This window comes from Podarcis pityusensis (assembly GCF_964106645.2).
Source record: "Podarcis pityusensis genome assembly, chromosome: 12".
Lineage (NCBI taxonomy): Eukaryota > Metazoa > Chordata > Lepidosauria > Squamata > Lacertidae > Podarcis > Podarcis pityusensis.
This window is the reverse complement of record NC_138037.1, coordinates 46,669,041-46,696,557: the sequence shown is the minus strand read 5'-3', so window position 1 is coordinate 46,696,557 and position 27,517 is coordinate 46,669,041. Positions and strand designations below refer to the sequence as shown.

The window sequence follows — 27,517 nt, the reverse complement described above, 5'->3', positions numbered from 1 at the left end:
GAGTAAAGCAATATATTTTCAATATTTTAAATCAATCAAAAGGTAAATTTCAGCTCAAGTTGTATGATGAGATCATTTCATATTTTAAACGCCACTCAGTATTGCTCAGTTATACAATCACAGCACTAGAAATAATAATAAAGGAAGCACAAATTATTTGTTTTGAAAAAATGAATTATCATAAATCCCTGTAAGGTATTTCCTTACAAACATCACACATCAGTTACCCAGTAACAGAGCATCCATTTTCTTTCTTTTTATGCAAACAACCTGCCTAAAACCCTTCTGGAAATCTTATAATAAAACATGGAATTCGCTTGTCTACATCGTTGCAGACTTGCTCAGCGCTGTTAAAATAGGTAATATCTACAGCAATCTTCTCATCTTTGACTTGACACCATGACATTTCTTATTCCTGCTCACAGATCATGTCACTAAACTGTCAAACAGAATGAGTCTTCTTTAAATATCACTTAATACAAGATCTTTATGCACCAAAAGACAGCACTGAAAACCTGACGCACCAGGACAACTTGTCACCTAATTCACTCAAGTGATTTGGATGCTGCCATCACCTGTCAAACAACATGACAAATGTTTATCTTATTAAAATTCTATCACAGGATAGCAAATCAAGAGTCTGTACACTTATAAATTAGCCCACAGTTTTCTGCTCCACAATGGTACTTCAATACCAAACTGACAGCTTGTACTATAGTCAACTGGAAAAAGCATTGTTATGGTATCAGAATTGTAGTTACTTCTACATGCAATCTGGGACAGATGGCATAGATAGTTTTATGGGGTAGCTTACTTCTGTTGTGTCTTGAAGCAGTAGAATGTCCGAAATACTTATATTGTCTCAGGAGAACACTTTTTAATCTGGTTCCCTGGACCATTTTTTGCCTGTAAAACCACACAGAACATTTTTACTGTTTACACTAATCAGAAACTAAGACATAAGACAGTTGTTGAAGGTCTTTTTTCTAATTCAGTGCATCGTGGAGTGTCCCCCGATAAAGCCATATGTGTGGCATATTGCTTGAAAACGGTGTGGAAATTTTTTTTACTACTTCAGTTGGTAAACATTGGTCACATCTGTACTATACATTTAAAACACTCCTATACTACTTTAATTGACACCACTTCCCCCAAAGAATCTTGGGAACTGTAATCTGTTAAGGATGCTGACCTCATTGAGCTAAAATTCCCAGCATCCTTAACAAAGTACAGTTCCCAGGATTCTCCCTATCTGTTAAAGTGACACAAGAATGCTTTAAATAAATGCTGCAGGTGTGACAGTTGCCCAAGGCAAAGAAATGGTAAAAAAAACCCCACCCAGTTTGTAAAAATCAGTTCCTTTTCTTGGGATTTTTTCCCCAGGTGCTTTTGTTTCCCCCTGAGGTGCTTTAGTTTACAGAAATAAAACTGTAAATGTTAAGTGGCTAAAAAATGCAGACGTTTTTCACTACCACATACGTAGGTGACAATAAATTAGAAGAATTGCACCCTAGGCCTACTTCTGTGTAAATTCTGCAATTGAAAGTGCACCTAGTTCAACTCTGTTTTTCATATGAAGTTAAATATTATTGGTTTCATTTATTTATTTAAAAGATTCACAGGCTGCCTTTTAATAATCACAAGAATAGAAAAACATATTATAACCAAAGTCCTCCATCCGTTAATAAAGCCAGCAGTAATGAAAGCACACATTCAGCCCAGAAGTAAAATACAATTTGTAACTATAACTGCAAAATATCAGCAGCAAGAAAAAACATCAGATAATACGAATAGGAAGGACAGAACAGCTTTCAAGTGTGAGAAATCGTGTTAGATCTTATTAAGCACAAGAGATCTCACCTGAAATCAATGGGAATCTTACCCCTAAGTCAGCACCGCTTCTCTGCCACTGACAGAGGTGGCAGAGTGGCTGGTGCGAGTGGCAGGGATGGTGGCACTGGCGGCAGCAGCAGGGCAGTGTGGCACTTCTCGTTTCGCCTCAAGCAGCAAAACAGGATGTGCTGTCCCTCAAAGTGAAGGATGTAATGATTCTGCTAAGGTCCAAAAACCATCTTTGGCCAAGGGAGAAGACGACCGATCAATGCATATGCTACACTGTAAAGTATGGACACCAGACCTGAAATCCAAGCCAGCCAACCAGGATACTTGGGCTTGAGTTTGCAGAGACCTTGGCTTGGAATAGATCTTTTTAAAAAGAGTTTCAGCACCACTGAAACATCTTCTAACGTTTTGCTGAACAACTACTGGGACTTTGGGGCACTTGGTAGCAACAAACACTGGCACATACTATGTTCAATGCATTTTGGAGTAAGAAACAAATTGTTTCTCAGAAAAGACTATGTGTGGTGTGTATGCACACACCCTTCAATAGCTTTCCAAATATGAGCATGACTAAAACCATGAAGCACCAACAACTAGTGTGGGGGCACGAGCAGATTAGACTTGAGTACATGTAAATACATTTGGTGAAACTGGGTTCCTCGCATGACGGCCCAGCGCCAGACCCAGGGGCAAGAAAGGAGGAAAGGCGGCAGCAGCACCACTGTGCCTCTGCTGAGCTCCAGCGCATGAACAAACTGCAGAGGCAGCTTCCTTGCATGGTGGCAACACTTGCCCTGCCCCAGGCACCCACAGCCTACACTATGCTGCTGCAGTGTGGATTTGTCCCCTCTTTGTACTCTATTGAGTAAGTGAATATTGTTCCTACTTCAGTAAAGGAGGTCTAGGGACCAGCACAGTTTTCCTACATTGCAGAGGGTGAGAGGCATTCTATAGCCATGGCTAAGCACTCTACACACCCTTTCTCTTTTTCTTGGGGTGTTATGCTACTGATTTATTATTTGCTTGACTAAATAAAAAACAAACCTTGTAATGCAGCTCTGCTTTGAGATCTGGAATTGTCTGAAACAGTGGAAATACAAAAGGACAGAATGCTGTCGATCACTGTCAAACTCATCTCTGCAGCCAGAAGTGATGGGCAGTTAGCGCAATAAAAATCAGAGATCAAACTAATAGGAAAGGAAGGGCAAAAAGGAAGCCGAGAATGCTCCAAGAGAATGCTCCCTTAAGATAAATGGCATCTGGCCTATATAAGCAGTACACTGCATCTGCCCCTGCCTCAAAGCTCAGAAGACTGCGCGGAGCGTATGCTAATATCCCAGGGAGAGACAGTCATTGCCAAGTTCTATCTGCAGCAAACTCTGCCAGTGAGGTTCCTTAGAGGGTCTTCCATCCACAGACTCACCCAGGACTCCTGCCTTGGTTCATTTGAAAGCTTTATTTAAATGAATGTAGAACACACAGTTCTTTTAAAGACACAAGGGTATTATTTAATAAAACAGCGAGCACTGCTGCTACCTACGATGTGCTGCAAAATAACTGAAGGGCTTTAAACTCTCACTGTCACATGCAACAGATGATTGTATAGCCAACCTTTTAACCATCCTGCAAGCAAGCTAACATTCAACCCCAGTTTACAGCAAGGGTGCCAAACATAAAGCAGATAAGTTTCCAAACACAATAGGAGGAAATTCTTTATCAAAAGAAATGTTTAATGTGTCTTGGCAAACACTGTTTGGGGAATCTTTTCTATTACACCCCTTAGCAAACTTAGGTGAGCTGTTGTAGAATAATGATCCCAAGCCATTCTTATCAAGAAATATTAAGCCCTTTCTTCAATAAAGAGCTTCCTAGAAAATGTCTAGTCAACCTGATGTGATGTGGGATTGACAGTGAAGTGCGATTGAGGATTGGAGCAATCATTCTGTGATATTATGGCAGTGGACAAAGCTTATTCTAACTTTTGAATTAATTTTTTTTAGGAAATGTGCTGAGAACCATATCTACTGTAAAGCCATCTTTTTTTTAATCTTGGATTTTTCTATGATTGCTATGGATCCTATTTGTGTGCCATCAAACCTAAAGCTCAGAGCAGTAGACCCTGCACAAGTCATTGATACAACCTGGGATGCCTTACCGTGCAGTCCTGGTTAGGCACTGTGACCCATAATTGAAAGCACAGGTAACTCTCCAGAAAAGTACAAGTACCCCAGGAAAGTCAGCTGTGTTGAAGTACATAGTGGATGCTTTTCAGACAAGATGGATGAGCAAAATCTAGCCGAGGCTGAACCACCTAGAGATCTCGGCTGTGGGAACCAGGGGCACCGAAGCAGTGGCGGATCCAGTAAATAAATTGATGGAGAAATAATCCAACAAAGATTATCAGGGAACTGAAGCATCTTCCCTATGTGAGAAGGGTGCAGAGTTTATAGGGGAAGGCACTGTGGAGGATTATAAAACGTTTCAACTTTCAAATGACATGGAGAAACGTAAATAGAGGTTTTTCTCCCACTCTAGCCAAAATAAAACTTGGGTTCATGACATCTAGTGAAACTGGAGATTCGGGACAGATGAAAGGAAGTACTTCAGTACTGCAGAAATTTATTTACAGACTCTCCTTCCTTGGAGGTTTTTAAGCAGAGGTTGGGTGGCCATCTTTCATGGATGCTTTGGTTGAGATTCCTGCATTGCAAGAGGTTGGACCAGATGACCCTTGGGGTCCCTTCCAACTCTACAATTTTATGATTCTATAAGATATGATGAAGGCTACTAACTTAGGTGGCTTTAAAGGGGGATTTGACAAATTCATGATGGCTATCTGTGGCTATGAGCTGTAATGGCTATATGCTACTTTCAGGATCAGAAACGAGCAAAACTACACTGAATGCCAGCTACTGGGGAACAACAGCAGGGGATGGGTACAGCTTTCATGTGCTGTATCTGTTTGGCTACTGTGGGAAAGGGGACTAGATTAGCTTTTTGTTTGATTTTCCAGGGCTCTTCTTCTCATTTTATGCTCTTGTGAGATACAAAAAATCATAAATTCTGGTATAGAGGCTCTTAAGTGGGACCACCTGAGCAGAGCTCCAATTTTAAAGATTTCCAGAAGTCTGCTGTTTTCCTCCTTTTGCAAAGGTAGATTAGTGGACAAGGACTTATGCTAATATTGCGGGAGCCAGCAATGCTGACACATTATTTGGCAGTGTTTTCTATTATTCAGAGTGTAGAATGTTGCGGAAATAATAAATTAACTGCCAAGTCAAATGTAAATTTGCTACATGATTGCCAATCAATATGTAGGAACAGAAAGTCCATTTAAAAATGGATTGCAATTGGCCTTGCTTGGGTAAGGAGATTAATCATCAGAGGATGTCTGAGGGCATATGCTATAAATTTAAAAGAAGACTGATGCATTAACGGGGGTGGGGGTGGGAGGGAGCAGTGACATAAATGATGAATTCTGGTTATTATGGGAAAGACTAGTTTTTCATTCAAAAGAAAACAGATTTATGAGGGATTAATGTGGGAGAGGTGGGTAGGAATCAAATATTTTTGTCTTGATTAAGCAACCTTGATGAATGCATGCTATGGTTTCATCATATTACACAGGCAGAAAACTCCTATCCCTGTTGGGCCGGATAAGACAAATCCCCTTGGCCAGCAAAAAACAGTAAGCTGGTGCAGTGAATTCAAGCACACATTGCAGTACCACTGAACTGGTCATAAACCACCATTTGCAAAAAAAACACACTAGACTGGCAGCACTATGAAGAGGAGAGGAATGTTTGGAGTTTGGGCAGGGCAGGGAGGAGCTGGCATCCTATGTTCACTCAGGGGTCTGGCGTTCCTGCCCCTCTGATGCCAGTGTAACATCAGGTCAGTGAGAGGCAGTGTGGGTAACAACACACCCACTGACTCACTGAACCTTCACGTTCATGCACTTGTTTGAGCATAAGATTCCAACAAGCAGCACAGCACCTAGACTAGAGTATATAGATCACTGCAGCAAAAGAACATACCGTAGTTTACTTATATAGATGTGTGACATGGGGCTGTATTGCAGTGCTCCCATGACTATAGATGCCAAGCATACGAAAGCACAAGCAGGAACTTTGCTGATGGGAAAACGTGTGTTAAATTTATAAGCTACACCTTCAGCATCCGAGTACGCCAGGGCAGATAAGATTTAAAGCAAAAATGCCACAACTTAATAATGTTTTTCTAACAACCTAAAACAGGTTGTGGCTTTAAAAGTATGGAGTGTCTGGAAGGCCTGTCAAGAAAGGCACCAGGTGAGCCTCCCTGGGGAGGACATTCCAAAAGGTATGGTGCCACCACCAAAAAGGCTCACCATTCGCTCTACCTCAAAAAGCAGGAGGAACCAGAATAAAGTCTCAGGTGAAGATCTCAGTGACTGAGCAGACTAGCATGGGGAAAGACCATGCAACTCTTTGTGAAAAAGCACAACAATCCCAATAGCTAGGAGAACAAAATAAAACAAGGGCTGTTCTTAAGGAGCTCGGCCTTACTGTTGTTTTTTTGTATCCCTTATAACATCTTGATTTCAGTTATCCTCATTTTACCTGGGAAAAGGTCAGCCAAAGCCAAGAGTGCTCTAGTTTGCATTTGCTGACCTTGATTTATATTGGGACACTCTTGTTAGGTATGCATACCGTGGTGCATGATTACTCTGGACATGCAAATACCTTCTTCACTTTTTGATTTTAAACCCAGTCAAACTGTCCAACAGCACAGCCTAAGTTCAATTCTCTGACAGTCAGTTGCAACTATTGCAGGTCAAGCCACTTGTGGTCATTAGCATATCTTAAAAGACAGGAACCCTCTGCTGGAGATATGCTCAGTAACTCAGCCTTCTTATTCACTCTACAAGTTTGCATCCAGAATCCCCTCTAGGTATGATCTGCCCTATAACAAGGTATGTGGACTGTTTGAGGACTCCACCAACAGCCCTCTCCTCTTGCTGCTACTGAGGCTGCAAGGGCAAGATGCCCACAGATAGATAAACAAGGGAAAGGGTAGACCATTCTGAAAGTATGGTTGCCACATCTTCTCCATCCCACCCAACAGAATCCCCCTAACGTGTTCACTCCAACACCCATAGCAACAGTCTTCCCTTCTTCCTGGAATACAAGTGAACTGTTTCAGGAACTTGCTTTTACTCAACAGGTTGTAGCAGTGCATCCTATAAGAAGGGAAGCTGTGCTACAGCGTACTGTGCAGTTAACATTCAGGATGCTTCCACCATAGACTTGCAAAGGCTATGTAGACCCACTGTCAGTCCCTTTTGAGGAAGTCAACATCAAACACCCTACTCTTGTCTATTGATAGTGCTGCCAAACACTTGTGACTCATCCTTCCAAGCGGATCAGAGCCAACGGACATGACAAGAGAACAAAGCTTAGACGGTACTGCAGTGCTATTCCTAACTTTGGACGAGTATTGCCTTCATGTTAGCATTGTCTTCCCAAACTGGCAAACCTCTCAAATGTAGACAAATGAGGGACTATCAGGTCCATGCACCTATTATGAGAGCAAAGAGTTGGACATGTGAACAGGCAAAACATTCAAAAAGAGCATCCTTTCTCTCAATCACTCATTTGACAAGCACCTAATTGTGTGTAGTATTTGTTGCAGCTGCTGCCCATTATTCACCACTATTTTTATGTTTCTCTTGTCTCTCCACAGCTAACCAGGCATCTCTCAAGGAGAGAAGAGGCTACCTGCCATCTTCACTGTCAGTGCCCCAGTGCCATGCACACCACAAGGGTAGTCGACAGCAGTAGCTAGACATTTATCTGGCTAAGGCAGACCATCTCTGATTAGCTCTCCCACTGCTGTGTCTCAGGTGTGTCACCCCAGCACTTTTTCTTGGGAGCCCCTAGCCAGGATCAAACTTGCAGGTTAAGCCTGCGCTATTCATAAGAAGAGTCCTGCTGGATGAGGCCAAAGTCACATGTAGTCCAGCATCCTGTTCTCACTGCGGCTAACTGGATGCCTATGCAAAGCCCACAAGCAGGACTGAGCGTAACAGTGCTATCCCAACTTACAGTTTTACTCTCGTACATCTCCACAAAGAGACCGCTCAGTACTGGCCTCTTTAGCTGGAAGTCCAGGTCTCTACTACCCATAGGACTGGATGAAGGAAAAAATATGTGCTCCAAGCTAGTCCCTGGGAGACTAACAGTCACCGCATTTGTCCCTCTTCTGCCTGCAACTGAACCTATGTGATTAGGGTGTAGATGTGTGCTGTGGACAAGCTAAGTTCTAGCTTCCTCCCTGCCCCCCCCCCCCATCCAAGATGATTGTTACCAACAGCAACACCATCCTCAGCTCAAAGCTAGGGATTTCCTTGCAGAGGCCACGTTTATATTGCACTGCTCTTTCCATCTCCTTTATCACCTAAATAAAGTGTTGTCTCCTGTGATCTTGCAGTTGTAGTGTGCATTCTACAATGTCCTTGAGTTTCCCTTTCCAAAAGCTTGTTCTTTTCACACAGACACATGCATATATGTTGTATAGTACAGTGTTCTAAAACAGGGGTTCCCAAACTGTGGTCTATGGACCACCAGGGGTCTGCGACCTTCATTCAGGTGGCCCATGGCATGTCTACATTAAATATTTACATAGATTGGGGTTTTTTTTTGTATTTTTATTGCTCCTTTTATTTCTTACGCTGCATTTTATTGTACAGTATTACAATTGGGATTCTATGGAATGAAATGCAAGAAATAAAAGCAGCAATAATACAATTAAAAACCACACAGCCCCTGGTCCAGCACATTACAACTCCTACAACAGGCAAAAAAATATTTAAGTGATCCACCAAGACCGCTAGCAATTTTCAAGTGGTTTGCGGGGTGGGGTAGGAGTCAAGGAACTGCTGTTCTAAACATTGTGTGAACTCCTTGATATTGCAGTGGGATTCAAGCTCTTCTTGTCACCTTTCACGTCTCCTACCCACTGGACTACAGACGCTTTCTGGTCTCTTCCAAAGAGGGTACTTGGGCATTATTATACAGAACATTTGCCATCACCCTATATGGACTGATGCCTCCCATACACGGGTCGTGTGGTAGCTGGTACTTTAGCTTTCTTCTTCTAGTGAACTTTTTGTGCTTTCTGTTTCGCAGCTAGAGGAGCACATAACAGGATTGTGACTATGTTAGGCTGCCACAAGCAGCAGAAAAGCAGCCACTTGGAATAGCATGGTCCTGCATAATAAGTGGCACAATCATTCGTAATGATGGGCAGATGTTACTAGATACTTATTAAATAATTAACTTCCTAAATTTCAAGCAATGGATCTAAACCCCCTATTGGACACACAAAACAAATTGTGAACCTCTCTGCCTTCGACATGAAGTCTTCAAGTCCTCAAAACCAGAGCCATCTGGAAGAGCACATATTTGCAAACAAAAACTCCTATCTATACCGTCATCATTTTCAAGGGGGTGCCCCAGAAGATAACTCCCATGAACAAAAATTGTAATATGGCACAATTTAAAAAACCATCTAATCAGTGGGAACTGTCATTCAACATATCACCAACTTTTACAAGAGACTTTCAACATATATTCCTACCGCCATTTCCCAATTCTGCAGGCTATGTTTGTGCCCTTGCTATTTTGATTATTAAAAATGTACATTGTTGTTGTTTAGTCGTTTAGTCGTGTCCGACTCTTCGTGACCCCATGGACCAGAGCACGCCAGGCACTCCTGTCTTCCACTGCCTCCCGCAGTTTGGTCAGACTCATGTTTGTAGCTTCGAGAACACTGTCCAAAAATGTACATTATGGAATCCAATTTGAACCATCTACCTGATGAATGGCTCTTGCTTATAAAAGCTCATGGCTTTTGCAAGGTATCTGTTGGTTTTCAATACTTGCACTTTCAATGTACCATGTATAATCCTTGTTCAGCAATGTAACAAACTTCCAAGGTAAGTCCATATTATTTTGACTGCATAAATGAAGGACTGAGAGACACTGACATATTCAACAACAGTCAGTAACTCCTTAGCTCAGCAGAGATTCAAACTCAGGTCAATCAGGTTTGACTCCAGCATCTCATTTAGTAGGCCACACTGGCCTAGTTCACACATGATGGTAAAGCTAACTATAGCTTACTGGGACTGTGCAAAAAAGCTGGCTCACTAGAGGCACTTGCACCTCCTCAGTTCTAAGCAAAGGCTTGGATGGCAGTGGACCTTGGTAATATGGTGCCCTGTGCAAGGCCAAAATTTGACTCCCAACCCCCCAGCCCTCGCAGTGGCTTCCCAAAGCTGGGTAAGGGAGGCACTGGGCTTTGGGAAGGAGGTGAGAGGGTTCTGACAGGGTCCTAGAGCCCTCCTGTTTCCTTCCCACATCTGGGCAAGCACTAACTAGGCTTTGGGAAGAAGTTGGGAGCACTCTAGGACCCTGTCAGAGCCCTCTCACCTCCTTCCCAAAGCCCAGTGCCTCCCTTACCCAGCTTTGGGAAGCCACTGCGAGGGCTGGGGGGATGGGAGTCAAATTTTGGCCTTGCACAGCTCCTTCCCTCACACCTCCTTCCCAAATGAAGCTCTTACTAGGCTTTGGGGAGGAGGCAAGAAGGCACCCCCTGAGGCTCGTGATGTCAACCATGCAAGTAGCTGTGCTCACCCTGCTCTTCAAAAGGAGAGCACAGGCGGTTTGATCAACATTTTAGCCAAGCCTAGACATTTATCATTTGACACTGCCATGCTTTACCTAGCTGTAACCTGTAGACCCATGTTGGAAGGCTTTACTGAATTAATAAAACTTTCAGAATCTCCAGCCATGGTTTTGGTTTGGGTTCTGGGCCTGAGGGGGAGAGTCAGGACAGGAGATTTTATTCCTGATCTACCATGAGCAACTGGGACTAGAGGGGATTTTATTTAGATAGATAGATAGATAGATAGATAGATAGATAGATAGATAATGATATACACCTCAAGTTCATATTACTTAAATCTAGCAACCATTTCACTAGATCAAAGTGAGCTGTGTGTTCTATAAAGTTGAGAAAACCTACATGAATTCTGATAAAGCAAGCAGGAAAGTTTCCTAAATAAATTCTGTAAATAGTAATCTTACCTAACAATATTTTAATTCATTAGATGTGGCATTAAAAGCCTCAGATCTTTTTGACAAATGCAAGATAATTCCACATGGGAAAACATCATTTTCTCTACTTGTTTGCACTTGGGAGGGTGTTGATAATTTATTTTTATTAGCAAGAAACTCAACAGTCTAGTCATAAATCTGTCACTTTAACACTGATTGTAAGTTGTTTACTTCCCTCTGCAAAATACTATTATACATATGACACCATTATGTGCAGAAAGCCACTTTACAGTCTATAAATTGGGTGTTTACAGATTGACATTCCATGCTGAGAAGCTGCTGCAGCTGTTCTTGGACATTTGTTGAGAGGGTGATGGACGGCAATATATCCACAGCATTTTTTCTGTCAAGGAAAGTTTTATTCCTGCTTTTCACCATGAATTCCTTGTAAACAAGCTGTACCACTTTTGCTAACTGATAATAATAGGCATAAACCACCACAGTGCAAAACATATACTTAATTTTAAGGAAAAGCCAACCTTGGTCCAGCCACAAACACACACCAGTACAAAATAAAGGAATTAAATGCTATGGCCCTACATAGCCCACACATTAAGTGAGAACCTCTTTCTCTATCATGATTTCTATGCTCAATTGTGAATGCCTCTTACGCATACTATATGCATATTATGGGGTGTGAGGCATAAAAGTAGAACCTCAGTCCCTTCTGAGGTTCACCCAAGCTTGAGTTCAAGCATTTTCCTGTGGAAAAGGAAGCTCTAATATGGGAAATAAGGGTTCATTTCAGATATATTGTTAATATTTTGCTTGTTATTCCCTCTAAGCTACTGAAGCTGATAAATCCACGTACAAAAGAAATTCAATTTTACTTTATATATTTTTCCCCATTAAGTTTTTCAAGTAGGAAGTTTTCCTGTTAGTACAGGGAAATTATCTTGAAAAATAAAGTGCTTAATCTACAGATAGAGGAAAGAATGGACACTGAACTATTTGAACAAGCATGAGTAATAAAGATAAAAAAGTCTTCCTGCTAACGCCTCTCTCTTAAGCCCATTTGTACTTTTCTCCGAGGAAAATTATAAATACTTTGATTACCTTTTTAAAGCTCTTTCCTCCCCTTAAACCGAAACTTAAATATTTATAGTTTAATTAAAATAAAAATTCCTGCAGACTCGGAAAATAATTATTAGGAGCATTGCTGAACACAGAATGTGTATAGCAATTCTTGGAAGGCACTCTTGATGTTACATCACTGCCATCTACAGTTCAGAGCTGTTTTATCCATGAGCCACTGCAATGATGACAGGGTTTTTAATTTATAGATATTCCTTTAGTTTTAAGAAACTGGTAATTTGAGGGATTGCCCTAAGGTCACATGATCCAAACACTTCCAAAGGAATATAAATTGCTGCACATGCTTTGTCGCAGAAGCTCCAAAGAATAAAGTAGTTTCAAGCCGTTCCTCATGCCTCTCGTTTGCCTGTGGACCCAGAAGTGCAGAGTGAGGAATCAGCTGAATTATATTGGAAGTAGTTTTCTGGATGCACAGTGGAGTCAGTGAAAGCAATTCTGAATTCTGATAAACATGGGTATGTTGAATAACCATAGGAAGAGAAACCTGGTAAGATCAAATTATCCATTTATTTTATTTTATTTTTACATGATGCGGGAGAGGCCATTTATAATAACCGGGGATGCTGAAGGTGAGAAAACTAAAATGTGGCATTTGTTCCTTATTGTACCCAAGAATGTGACATCCATCCTAGGTCTAGCAGCCTGTGAAATATTGCTGTGTATGAGTACTGGCCACTTACCAAGGAATACCAGGATTTGTTTGTAGGGCTAGTCTGACAGACAGATAATACTGGCTTTAAGCTCTATGAATCTCTTGGAATCGCTCTCCTGTTTTCTGGCTTAAATGCTGGAAGGTCACAGGCTGTCTCATCAAAGTAATGTTTTGTTTCAGGAAAAAGATTCACAAAGTAAAGAAAACTCTCTGCCAGCTTCTTCGGGATCAGTCATGTTAACTGAACTTCACACCTCACGGTGCCCATCTCTGTCGCTTTGGATTCAGGGATCTGAACCTGACTCCATTTTGATCAGCTGATGACAATGGAAGCCGTTAGAATGACACTCACTTGGTTAATAGAAGCCATCAGAATAGCTCTCACCTATCTCTTTAGGTCCTCTGAGCAACTCTGATGGGAAACCATGTTAGTTTATTTGCCCATAACTGATTATTTACTACAGTTTAACGACAACAGTCATATCAAGATGATGAAGAGAATCCAAAAACTGAAACAAAATAAAAATAAAAATCATTTGACAAGGCAGCCTGTGATGTTCCAGAATTTAAATCAGGGGACAGGGTATGCATGAGGAATTGTTCTTATGCAGTGGTATCTTGGTTCCTGAATGGCTTAGCTGTTGAACAAATTGGCTCCCGAATGCCACAAACCCAAAAGTGAGTGTTCTGGTTTGCAAATGTTTTTTGGAAGCTGAAAGCCCGACATGGCTTCCGATTGGCTGCAGGAAGCTCCTGTAGCCAATTGGAAGCTGTGCCTTGGTTTTCGAATGGTTTTGGGAGTCAAACAGACTCCTGGAACGGATTAAGTTCGAGAACCAAGGTACCACTGTACTTGAGACCAGAATGGGACAGTTGTAGAACAGCCATATCCAGAGTCTTATGGAATACAGGCAGGCAGGCAGTGCTGGATTAAACCCCGTGGAGGCCCCATGGCAGTCGAAATCTCGCTCTCCCCCCCCCCCGCCCTTGTGCATATGCTCTATTGGAATAACATTCAACTAAGAAAACTTGATTGTAATTTTCTTTCAAGATCAAATCAGTATTATTTTGATCCGTTGACCCCTAAAAGGCATGAGGCCCAGAGGCCAATCTGCTAATCTGGCACCGCAGCCTGGGTCAATTTATTGTCCCATAACCATTGTAACATATAAGCCATTCCAGGATATCCCTCAGATGTATCCGAAAGTACTGATTCCAGCTTCTATCAGATGATGCTATCAAGAAGAATTTGACAGCAGGGCCCATAGTGACCCATGATGAACACTGAAGCATTCTACTAGGAAGATAAAAATTCTAGAACTTGTAAATAAGTATGAATTAGCAAAGTGTAATTAACTGGCAAAGATAACTCATTTTCTGTGGATAGTGCATTTTAATCAGTAATTTCAATCCATATGTTTCAAAATTGTCATTTATTTATTTATTTATTTATTTATTGTTATTGTCTAATAATTAAGGGGAAGATGTGATAACAGAGCCTATAAATGAGAGAAGTCTTTTAGTATTAAGAAGTTGGTAATTTGGTGACTTGTCCTAAGGTCACATGATCCAGGCTGTTCCAAAGGCCTAGAAGTTGCTGCACAAGTTTGTTGCAGATTTGTCTTAGAGACTCTGATAAAGTTGTTTTCAAGCCATTCCTTATTCCTCTGGCTTGTCTATGGACCCAGAATCATTACCGCCACTGTGAGCTTGCCTCGCTTTTCAAGCTTAAATGTCACACATGCCAGTCACTGCTAATTTCAATGGAAAACAAAGTTTTCTCTGGGGGTTTCAGGGTCAAGGGCTAAACAATGTGTTTACAAGGTATTTTGGAAGACTGTGTTTCATGAAATATAGCTTTGTAGAGATCAGGAATGGCTTGTAGACTGGGAAGGTGCTGCATAGACGCAGGAACCCTTCTCTGTGCAAATGATACCCTCTGTAGTTAATGAAATGTCTGTACTGGAGATAACAATGGTTAGAGTCAACTATGATTAGGGCAAAAACGTTATTTGAAACGGGTTTGCAAACCACAGTTTTGGGCAAACCTGATAAGCTGTAACCATAGCTGGCCTCCAACATAGATCTACTATGTCCCCAATGTGGGGATTCGGGGCGCAGCCCTTCAATGGCTGCGCTCGTTCCTCTCTGGTCAGGAATAGAGGGTGGCACGGGGGGGGGGTGTCATCATGCTACTCCTTGGTGTGTGGAGTACCGCAGGGCGCAATTCTCTCCCTGATGCTTTTTAACATCTATATGTGCCCCCTCGCCCAGCTCGTCCGAAATTTTGGTTTCGGCTGTCATCAGTATGCTGATGACACCCAGCTTTATCTGTTGATGGACGGCCACCCTGACTCGGCCTCAGACACACTGTTCAGATGTTTGGAAGCTGTGGCTGGATGGCTACGTGGGAGCTGACTGAAGTTAAATCCTTCAAAGATAGAGGTCCTTTGGCTGGGTCGAGACGATATGGGGTTGGGGGGCCAACTCCCATCCCTTGTGGGGGCACAACTAGTGCCAGTGCCTTCTGGGTGTAATCTTTGACGCCTCCCTTTCTATGGAGGCACAGGTTAAAGCTATAAAAAGGCGGCATTTTTTCATCTCCGCCAAGCTAAGCAGTTGGTCCCTTACCTCTCTCGCCCTGACCTTGCCACTGTGATCCTGCAACTATAAGGATCCAGAATCATCTAAAGTGTAAGTAATACCGTTTCTATGAAGACGAGTTCTGATCAGAAGTTATTATGGATGTAGTATTATGAATGAAGGGAGGGGCTTGCCAAGGAATGAGTTAATTTTCAATAAATGATAACTCTCCAAAAGGGTTATTTTTCCAGGCTGCAGCTGCAGAGTACTTGTGACTGTCTCATTGATTGATTATTTATGTTGCTGTGCAGACTGGCAAGAAGTGCTGGCCTATATCAGATGCTCCAATTACAGCTTTCTGTGGTGGAGAAGTGTGAATAATTATGGAGAAGGATTGTTGGAGACAGAACTGGAAAGACTTGTGAAGAACAAACAGAAGGCTAAAGCTGCAGGACTTTGGAAACTTTGGACTTGCTGAGAACTTCAAGCAAGGACTTTGAAAGCCCTCTCTGGGCTCAGAGAGAGAAGCCTTCTCAAAGCAACTGTGCATAGTGTATTTTGCGTTTACTAAATAAAACAACCTCTGCTACACTTTGTCTACTGTGGGAAGTTTAATCACTTTGCTGAACTTCTGACTGTACAGTCATCTAACAGGTTATTGGCACAAACATTCAATAGGTTTAGTGGATGTGACCAGTGGTGTAGAGGAATAAAAACAGTGAAATGGAGCTTTGAAACTTCTTTCAGATGAGGAACAATGACATTATTTGTCACAGCAACAAGTTAACTGACAAATTCTCCTTGCTCTGGGAAATGAATGAGTTTGTGACATATCAGCAAAAGGATATCAGAGACTGAGATGAGACTTAGCTCATTTGGATGCCTATCCAAATTTCTAGGAAAACAAAATCCAACAAATTAATCAGAAGTAAGCAAGTAGTCAGGATGTGGGGCAGGTGTGGGTGTGTCAACATTTCTTCTAAGAGCAGTTTTTCAAAGCACTCAAGTGGTGTTGTTTTTTGGGGTAAATCCACACTGTACACTATGAAATGCATTTTCCTTATGTAGCTTTGCTTCTCCAAAGGATCACAGACAGAGCAAGAACTTTTGGATGCTAATCATAGCACAAGGATGAGGTTCTAAATCCAGGGCAGGGAACCTCCAGCCCAGGGGCCAGATTCAATCCTCTAGGCCTTCAGACTGGCCCTTCAGACTCTCCCCAATTTACACCCCCTCCTCACCCACAGGCCTTTGCAACTTCTTCGAGTCTTTTTGCCTAGCTGGAATGTGTTCATAAACTCTAATATATACTTCTTGCTTACCTAGATGGATGATAGAGAGGGGGATCAGTATAGAAAACAACCTGCTGCACAAAATATGTACATCCATTGCTCTGCCTACTTTTGCCTCTGTCCCCACCCACAACTGGCATGTGACCTCTAGAGATTTGCCCAAAAGGGAATGCAGCCTTTGCTCACCATCCATTTTTTAAATTATCTGATAACTTTATGCCTTCACTTGAGAGATTTACGGTATTTTTTTTAACGGACAGTGTGTGATTCCTTGCTCATCCTGCTGATTTACACTGTTAGAAGACCAATGAAGCAATCCTATCATTTGGGTCCCCTGAAACTTCTCATGGGCTTAAACCAGAGTCCACATGGTCAGACTTTGCTCCCTTGATAACTGATGAGCATTCTCCAACCCCACCCTGTCTCTTTCACTTGACATAAGAATGAACATCTAATTCGCACACATGCAAGGTGGTAAGGTCTGTACAGAGTGGTTTTCTCACCTCACTCGGAGAGGCCTTGATGTGAAGGTGCACTCCACATTTTCTCTGATAATGTAACTGGAGTTCACAAGGAGACACGTTGGCTCTGCCTTTATCAGCTAACAAGGAGGTGGCTAATTCACTTTGTCACCTCAGAAACAAAGTCTATGAATCCTGCAGGGGTCATGTTTATTATCCCTGGGCATGATGGATGTCAGCTATGGTAAATTAAACTCCCGCCCCCCTCAAAAAAAAGAGCCTATTCCAGAAAGACAATGACACTGTATAAAGAAATTCATACGTGCTGAAACTAAAGAAATTCCTATCTAAAAGGTTATAGCAAGAGCATATTTGTTCAAACAAATAAACACCCTATGACCTGAAAAGAGCTTTCTCTCCCTCTATTCTTCCGCCTCCTCTCTCTCTCTCCGTCTCTTTCTACATTATATATAATTTTATTTTCAGAACTCAATGCCATCGAAGAAAAGGCAAGCAGCATGATTAGATGAACAAATGCAGCGCAACCAGCAGGGAGCCATTTGTTATTGTATTAATCGATTCAGCTTCAGCGGAATGTTCTCTTTGGAATACCTTCAGAGAAACAAACAGGCCCTGCAAACGCAGGGATTTAACTACACAGCAATCTGCTGATTGTCTCTTAGATATTCATAAGTTACAGAGTTCCTTCCACCTTTAGATTTCATTTCAGTTGTAATAAGAAGGCATAAATAATTGAGAGACATGCCATAAATTATTCAGCTAAGTGCGCCGTTTCCAAGGAATCCTAGCATGAGTCGGGATTAATGGGATAATGCAAGTCAGGGGCAGAAGTGGTGGTGACACCCCACCATTACCACATGCAGGAACGGTGCTGGGTGCTTGGCGCTTCTCAGCATGCGACTTCCACCGAGGGGACATATTAACACCTCTTGCATATTTATGGCGTCCAAGTCCCAACTGCCCGCTGTGTACTTCTGCTGCTTGGTCGTGCATGCCTTTAGAACAGCCTCCTTTTTATGAAACGGATGGGGACTTTCGTTACCCCGAGAAGACTACAACGTCTTCCAGTGGCCACACTTCAATAAGACTTGGGTACTTAGGCATTAGAAGTTTTTTAAAAAGAAAAGGAGATATATATTAATTGGGGAAGTGGCCTTTAAAAGGGAGTTGAAGGAAAGGAAATTCCCAGGAGTTACAGGCAATTGTGATGAGAGACATTTGTATGGAAAGCCAGTGTCTGGTTTAATAAGGTAACAATGGCCTGTCAGCACATTTAACGGAGAGGGTTTTTCTTTGCTTGCTCTACGCAAAGTGGTAACGTACCATAGGGAGAGGAGGGAGTCCCAGCAAGACATCTGAAAAGGCTATACTGGCATTTAATGTGAGTTAAAGGGTAATTAATCATTTATTTTTCCAAACAAGTGGTCTACCCAGGAGGAACAGAATTGGCTGTTTCTGATTGCAAACTTCCTTTCCCTCTCCTCGCAGTCCCCTCTATTTTTTCTTTCTTTCCCAATACTGTTATGTTGACTTAAAAGTAAAGGTAAAGGTACCCCTGACTGTTGGGTCCAGTCACAAACAACTCTGGGATTGTGTGCTCATCTCACTCTATAGGCTGAGGGAGCTGGCATTTGTCCACAGACAGCTTCCAGGTCATGTGGCCAGCATGACTAAGCCGCTTCTGGCAAACCAGAGCAGCGCACGGAAATGCTGTTTACCTTCCCACCAGAGCAGTACCTATTTATCTACTTGCACTTTGATGTGCTTTCGAACTGCTAGGAGGGCAGGAGCTAGGACCGAACAACGGAAGCTCACCCCATCGTGGGGATTCGAACTGCTGACCTTCCGATCGGCAAGCCCTAGGCTCTGTGGTTTAGACCACAGCGCCACCCTTATGTTGACTTAGTTGAGTATGTTTGTGACATGCAATTACAATATGGGGCGCACTGAAAAATAATTAGAAAGGGAGGATGCAAACTACAGGATCATAACATATTACAAGCAGCACTATTTTTTGCCTTGTATTGGTGCTATATGCCTTGATCCTCTCTAATGAATAAGTTGTTTTCATTCCTACCCAGGAGCTATAAGACTTTAAGAATAAGTTACAAGGTTTTCTCTTGTAAACAGTACACAAACTTCCTGCATTATCTAATTTGTGTGGTGATGGTGACTGAGTGACTTCAAAATATTTTGTTCAGTTGCAATGAAACCCTACAAATAAGGGGGAGGTTAGCAACCCCCCCCAAAAAAAACTATGAATGTAGCAAAGACAAAACACATAGTTACACTGCAAACATACAACAGTTTTGCAACAGTTTAACGGTTATGTTTCCACCACAAAAAATGTGGGAATTGTAGTTTGCAGAGGGAGCTGTTTGGTATCCCAATACCCCTCAAAGAATCACAGTTCGATAGGGAGATTGTGTTTTGTTCTAGGTGTAGCTATGTCCTGACTTCTTACCTACATCCCATCTCCTCCAAGCAGCTCAGGGTGGCATGTATTGATCTCCTCCACATTTTAGCCTCACAACAAGAGCTGCTCCCCTAGGTTCCTGTATTCATGGCTCTCCCTGTGTATGGTTTAATGTTTATGGCTGCACCCACCAAGCATTCTGCATGTGTCATAGAATTCAGGTCCTCAGCATCTCTGCTTTAAATGTTTTAAACAACAAAAATGTAAGTTGCTAGATCTTCTAGTTTGAAAACACAGCAGTCTGGGGAAACAAAAGGTTTGAGAGCAGGGCTTCAAGTAGGCAGGTTTGTAAAGCAGCATTGCTCTGCCAGTAGTTCTTAATTTATCCTGCCTGGCTAGGAAAAGCCAAATAAATTATGCAAAACAGCAAAATGCATACCTATTTAAATAATTTTCTGTAACACTACATGTTACCACCCAAAAACAGTTCTAGACATCTTGTTAATTTTATCCGATTTCTTACCACAGAAGCAAAACCCACCAAATTCACAATTCTGCTTCAAAACATTGTTTTATAGATCATTCTTATAGGGAGATAATGTATTTGAGAGTCTAATGGTTTATAGATGTGTATGGAGTGAAGTTGTACAAATTCAGCATTCATAGAGAACAGAACTTTCTGTTGATCTAGGAACTGAGTGACATGTTAGCACAGGGACAACAACATGAGCCAAGATTAAAATGAAATGTAAGAAAAGCATGGGCCTGGAGCCATACACAGTGTTTGCAAAGTGCCAATGTGATTTGCTCCACAAATCTCAAAAATAAAGCGCCAGAGAGGCTAGAAATCAATATTTAACTAACAGTTTTAAAACAGGTTTTGAGTGTTAGGTACCGCATGAACAGCCTATAACGGTTGGGCAGCAGATTTCAGGTCTTCCTAATGAACTTCAGGCAGGGACTCCTGGCCAATGGCCCAGAATCATTAAATGGGAAGAAGAAACAATCATGTGAATGTACTGCATCCCACAGCGCGGCTCATTGCCCCCTTCCCACACAATATTCATTGGCTGTTTCTCTGGAAGTCCATACAGGGTCAGAACACGGGACAGTGCAGTGGTTAGAGTGTTGAACTCGGACCTGAGAGTCCAGGGTTTATATCCCCACTCGGCCATGAAGCTCACTGGGCCAGTCACTGCCTCCGAGCCAATTGTGGGGATTAAAGATGGAGGGAGCTATGTACACCACCTTGAGCTCCCTGAAGGAAAAGGTGGGATAGAAACGCAACGAATAAGTCTTTTAGTGGTTCTGTCTGATTTGACCATCAGCCAGTGAGTAGCACTGTGTGCTGCCCAGTAGCAAAAGTGGGTGCTAGCTCAGCAACAGGAGGCAATGTAGCAGAGCAAACACAGAAAGGGAACAAAAAAGCAGGATCGCCAGCAGAGCTGTCAACAAAAAAGAATAGAGACTGCATAGCCAAACCGCTATCCAACTTCTTACCCTCCAATTACCAGTAATTCTCAAACTGGTCTGTGCCAGATATCTATAGTTATCTTGAAAAGAGCATTAAATCAGTGCAGCTCTAATAAATTATCTCTAAAGCATTGGAAAACCACAAACAGGCCTCAAGTTCGTTTGGGATTTTGCAAATTCCAGCTTTATTTTGAGATCTGCTGCATGATGCTAAATGTAACCATTCAGGGAAGCTGAATAAACTTCATTATGACAAGGGGGAAATGTTTGTGGCACTCGCCAAGATGTACAGACAGACATATTATCCCATGTATGCCTTTTGTATACATGAGCTTATTCTGCTGGTAAAATGCAAGTTCTCAACAGATTCAACTTTGCTGTCTACTCAGAAGTAAGCTCCATTGGTTTCAACAGTGCTTACTCCTGGATAAGTGGGTGCAGGACTACAGCCTAAGGTACTTCATAAATTTTAACTAGTTGCTGGTGGGGTGCACATGTTGTAATGACTAAACAATATGAATTCAAATAAATAAAGTTGGGGTAATGAGGCACCTACCCTAGAAGCAACCTGGACATGACAAAATAGGTATTGAAAAGTCACAGCTATTGTAGTAACAGTAAATTGTGTTCTTTTCAAAACTGAGTAACAAAGCATGTGTTCAAGACATTAGCAAAAAGGCAGTTCTTGGCTTGCTGAGAGGTTTAATAAGACCAGTAGGAAAGGCAGCATAACACCCTGGAAGCTCTTTATTGACCTCTGCACTTGCATCACAGCAGAGGAAGGCTTTTGCAGCAGAAATACTGCTGGAAACAGAACTGTGCAAAAAAAAATTCTGAGCCAGAATAGTTTTGCTCAGTGGTGAGAATTTGACATTTAAGCAGCAGAATGCTTAAAGATCCACAATTCTTAGCTCATTCCTCGAAACTAATTTTGGTAGACAAAAGTTCTCTCCTTTAAAAATAGATAATTAAAAATCGATGCAGAAATGTTCAAACGCATGTCACATCCATGCAGAAAATTGTGATACCTTCTGCTGTATTTATAAATAAACTTCTCTTTTCCAAAACGTGCAGCTGAGGTTAACTTTCAGTTTTGGTGAAAGCAACTGTAAATCCTCAGGGAGAAGTGAGTGCTTTATAGTGGCATGAGTTATACACTGGCTCCCCCAACTGGTACATCACTAAATTGCAAAGTTCTATATGTGAAAAGGTAACCAAAAGTACTTTGCTCAAGGACATGAAGAATTATTGTCATAGATTAAGGGATTTAAATCTACATGAAAAGAAGAGTAATGAGGGCATACTCAGCTTCACCTTTTCTGAATAATATATTATCTCTGAAATTAACGAATTCATCTGACTCTAATTGTGCAGCATATGGCTGCTACTGCCAGTAAAACGAGCCAAAAGAAAAGAAAAAGCTTTGCTAGGTCAGACCAACAGGATGCTGGATTAAACATACTGAACTAGGAGCATCTTGTCTAGCATCCTGTTTCTCAAATGGCCAATCAGATGTACCTTGGGTCTCACAAGGAGCACATGAGGACAAAAGTGGCCATTCTTTCTACATGCTGCTCCTGATACTGACTGTAGGACCAACATTGATAGCAACTGATAACTTCTCTTCCATGAATATGCCTAATCTCATTTTAAAACCATCTAAAATGGTGACCATCACTAAAAGTTGCAGTAGTGAAATTCCATAGCTTAACTCCGTACTGTATGTAGAACTTCATTTTGTCGAATTCCTGCATCTCTTGCCATTCTGTTTCATTGGTTAACCCCGAGTTTTAAGTATTTAGTATTATGAGAAGGAAAAAAAACTCTCTATCTCCCTTTTCCATACCATGCATGGTTTTATACAACACTATCATGCCCTGCCCCCTTTCTCACATTTTGTCTAAACTAAAAAACCACAACTGTCTGGTCTTTCTTTATAGGTGAAGCCCCCTGATAATTTTGTTTGCCCTCTCCTGCACCTCCTTTGATGCTACCTTTTTGAGATGTACCAACCAGAAAGATGCACAGTATTCCAAGTGTGGTCACACCGCCGTTTCATATGAACCCATTTTAATACAGTGGTACCTTGGGTTACAGACGCTTCAGGTTACAGACTCCGCTAACCCAGAAATAGTACCTCAGGTTAAGAACTTTGCTTCAGGATGAGAACAGAAATTGCATGGCAGCGGCGTGGCGGCAGCAGGAGGCCCCATTAGCTAAAGTGGTACCTCAGGTTAAGAACGGTTTCAGGTTAAGAATGGACCTCCAGAACAAATTAAGTTCTTAACCCGAGGTACCACTGTATTGACAGCCTTCTTTTCAATCCCCTTTCCTAATGATCCATACATTAAAACTTGCTCTATTTACAGCTGTTGCACACAGGGTCATTTTCACCAAACTATCCACCATGACCCCTTTTAAGATCAGTCACCACCAGCTCAGAACCCACTGATTGTACCAAGCTAAAGTCTCAGGAGTTTTCTTCTTTCCCTCACAGACTGCAGTAGCTGCTGCCTGTCAATTAGAGAACTGCTTTACAATAGCAGCTAGGAGTTGACTAGCAGATGCACAAACCTGAATTTGCAAAATACATATGAATTAGCTTTGGGACAATCAGCTTGGTTCAGTTCTGAAAACTACAAAAAACAGAAGTAATGAAAAAGTAGGAGAAAGTAGGGGAAGTAACTAAAACAAACTGAAGGGCCGATGCTTTAAATCAATTTTAGATCTCCATCCGCTTAACATTAGGGGAAACAGGCTGAACACTCCATGCAGACAAACATTAATCCATTGTGTTTCATCATTTATCTTTGAAGACAATAATTAAAGATGTAAACAAATCAGATATATGTAAGAGGATTTTAAAAAAACTACACACGTTATTTCACCGTATGTAACACTTACAATTGTTCTTCTTCTTCTTTTGCTTTTTTGTCAGAAACCAAGTAGACAGTTCCAAAGCTTCCACGCCCAAGTTTCTGTTGAATAGTGTATCTTCCTGCAATCAAGGTCTTTGAGCAAGTAGAAATGGGCATAAGAGTACCATGCTTAGCAACTTCTTGGAATCTCAACATTGCTCCATACAGCAGTGCTAGGCCAGTATTTATGAGTCTGCAGAATTAAACGGCCCTCTGTCACTGAAGCAATATTCACAAGTGACACCTGCAAGGTGGGGGAAACCTAAGATGTAGATTATAATTCGTTTAAGTACTTTTCTGTCAATGTATGAGGAGAGTTTCTTTAAGCTGGTACTGTATCAATGGTACCTCATAAATTCATTTCTACATCTGAATATTTCAGAGACTTAAGACTAGCTCCTCTCCATTATATTATCTCAGCAGTAGACCTAAGAGGGACAATTCTCTCTTAGGTGCTATGCCTCACAATCTTCGCTGCTGCCACAAAAGCAAAACATATCAATGATGGGTTGGGACATAATGAAATGGCAGTGATGCCAGCTGGGATGCCTATGAGTTCCACAAGCACCGTGTCCTGCCTACAGGCTGATATTTCTGCACTGCAGGGGTTGGACTAGATGACCCTTGGAGTCCCATCCAACTGTACGATTCTAGGATTCTACATTGCCCCAAAAGCAATCCTCTCAGTGGGTACAGAGAATCACAGGTCCCTCCTGAAATCAGAGCAGAGAATTTAATCACATAGTAGATGCAAGCAAGTGTTGTGAGTGTTCCAAAAGAAAATTTCAGCAGTGATACAGCTAGCTCACTTTCACCTGCATTAATTGTGATCTAATCCTTTAAACTTGGACCACAAAGGGAAGATGGGAAAAGTGATGATCCCTGTGGTTATTAAACAATGCACGGTAATATTTTTAAAAAAGGAATAACTGCATTTTGCATTTCAAATCTATTCTTGCAGTTGGCTGGATAGTATTTTGCAGCTCTTACTAAATTGCCAATCCACTCTACTGAAATTATTCCTCAATGTTTGTAGCAAGTATGAAATCCAGTACGCCAAGCGGTCTTGTGACTAGCCCGCTTATGTATAAACTCTTCCACTTAATCTTATTTCCATTTCATTCATCTTCCACTGCTTCATTTCCTTGCCCTTCTTCTACTACTCACATTTCAGTAATTTTTAAGGTGCTGCAGTATGTACAGATTACCATTTCCTGCTTGCCAAGCCTCTCTTGTGTTTTTGTTTTTTTTTAAACCACCTCTCGCTATGACCCAGTTGCTATCCTACTCACCAATATCTCACTCTATTTTATTTTAGTTCCTTGTCTATTGAGACGCACATCGATGACACAAGTGGAAAAACCCAAGTGCTAGTAAATATATTTACGTCTACCAGCTCTTTGATCTATATAGATCTGTGTTAGTAACATCTATGTAGGACAGACTGGTTTTCCCTCTGACTGCCATCGTCTGCTCACCTAAGCCTGCATAAATCCCACTGTTAACAGATTTGTTTTTAATTTTCTTTCATCTTGAGTTGGATTGTACATTTAACAAATACAGTGGTACCTCAAGTTACATACGCTTCAGGTTACAGACTCCACTAACCCAGAAATAGTGCTTCAGGTTAAGAACTTTGCTTCAGGATGAGAACAGAAATCGTGCTCCGGCGGCGGTGCAGCAGCAGGAGGCCCCATTAGCTAAAGTGGTGCTTCAGGTTAGGAACAGTTTCAGGTTAAGTACGGACCTCCAGAACGAATTAAGTACTTAACCCGAGGTACCACTGTACTGTAAATATTTTCATGACAGAAATTCTGCATATAAAGTCTCCTCAGCATAATGTGTATAGGATTGCATTCCCACTTTTGTTTATCATCACTCTGAGGGCTGATATCCACTAGAAGATCCTAGCCATTTTGGTGGAGCTGTGTTGTTGCTTTTCAACTATGCAGAAATGATTTGTTAAATTGCATTGTTTGTTAAACAAGCAAGTTTCATTTTATAGTGTCAGAATGTTCATAAGCTTCAATGAGGTATATGAATCTGTAATTTGTAACAATAACATCATGTGTGTGAAACTGTTCTGACACCCAGCTGCCGAGATACTGACACATCCTGTGCCAAGGACTTGTACTTGGCAGTGTGATTTCCTAATGAAATACAGCCAAACTTCTAATTACTGAAAGTGATGTTCACAATAGAACAAATAAATGGTGATCTTGGCTTCAAAAAGAAAACACTCAAATGAGACAGAATATGAGCATCTTTCTAATTCCAAGCCCTCTTTCAAGAAAAGAGGATAACAACAATGGTAAAACATAAGTATTATGCTGAGACTGCCAGCTACAAAATCTCCTGCTTCTGCAATTCTCCATTTGCCTCAATAAGCCAAAGAGGCCATAATAAAGTCTACAAAGCACTGATGGAGTTTTTAACGCCCCCATTTTACACACTTTTAAATGTAAAGACATAAAGTTTTATGTTAACTATGGCTGCAACCTTATACACAATTTGGAGTAAGTTTCATTAAATTTGGTTGGAGTTACTTCTGAGCAGACATGTATAGCATTTGTAATTCTACCAAACTATGCTGCATGATTGTTGTAATGCAGCAGGAAGAGCTCCTTTCTATATATCACTGGTCTTCAACTAGTGGGTCAGGACCAGAGGGTCCTGATTCAAGATGGGTCACAACAGGAGCACTGCCACCATACAAATACCCTATTTTTCGCCCCATAGGGCGCACCTAGTTTTTTTGGGGGGGGGAATAAAGAAAAAAAATTATTTCCCCCCCAGGCGTGGGGCTGGGGCGGGGGAAGCCCGAGCTTCCCCCGACCCCAGCCCCCAGAACAGGCTGCTATCCGCAAGCCTAGGGAGCCCGCAGGAAGTCGCACCGGTCTCCCCAGGCTTGCGGATATCTGCCCGAAGGCTTCGGGATGCAGGCATCTCTCTTCGGGATGCAGGCAACTCCGCAAACCAGGTCGGGGAACAGTGGGATGGCGGCGCTCCGCCTCCCCGTTGTCCCCCGAGCTTGTGGGGCTGGTGGTGGGGAGAAGCGTGCTCCGCCTCCCCGCTGTCCCCCGAGCTTGTGGGGCTGGTGGTGGGGAGAAGCGCGCTCCGCCTCCCCGCTGTCCCGCAAGCTTGTGGGGCTGGTGGTGGGGGGAAGCGCACTTCTCCCCACCGCCAGCCTCCAAACCAGGTCGGGGAATAGCGGGATGGCGGCGCTCCGCCTCCCCGCTGTCCCCCGAGCTTGTGGGGCTGCCCAATATCTGCACGAAGCCTGGGGCACGCTGTGCAGCGCGCCCCAGGCTTCAGGATGCAGGCTGCTATCCGCAAGCCTTGGGAGCCCGGCGGGCACTCCCGCGGCGCTCCCAAGGCTTGCGGATAGCTTCCTGAAGCCTGGAGAGCGAGAGGGGTCCGTGCGCACTGACCCCTCTCACTCTCCAGGCTTCAGCGAAAGCCTGCATTCGCCCCATAGGATGCACACACATTTCCCCTTCATTTTTGGAGGGGAAAAAGTGCGTCCTATAGGGCGAAAAATACAGTATATGGTAAAAGATTAAGAAATTGGTCTCCAAATGCATGTTTGGGCTAAAAGTGGGT

The 27,517-nt window shown here is 42.2% G+C and overlaps 1 protein-coding gene across 5 annotated transcripts in view; it reads right to left on the bottom strand.

Moving 5' to 3' along the window:
- NEK11 (NIMA related kinase 11) overlaps nt 1-27,517 on the bottom strand; it is an 83,957-nt gene that overhangs the window by 53,993 nt on the left and 2,447 nt on the right. For all 5 annotated transcript variants that reach the window (XM_080974787.1, XM_080974789.1, XM_080974785.1 and 2 more), the window contains exon 2: nt 23,901-24,158. In XM_080974787.1, coding sequence (XP_080830913.1) covers nt 23,901-24,070 — 170 coding nt within the window. In that variant the 5' untranslated portion in view covers nt 24,071-24,158. The remainder of the gene's footprint in view (nt 1-23,900; nt 24,159-27,517) is intronic.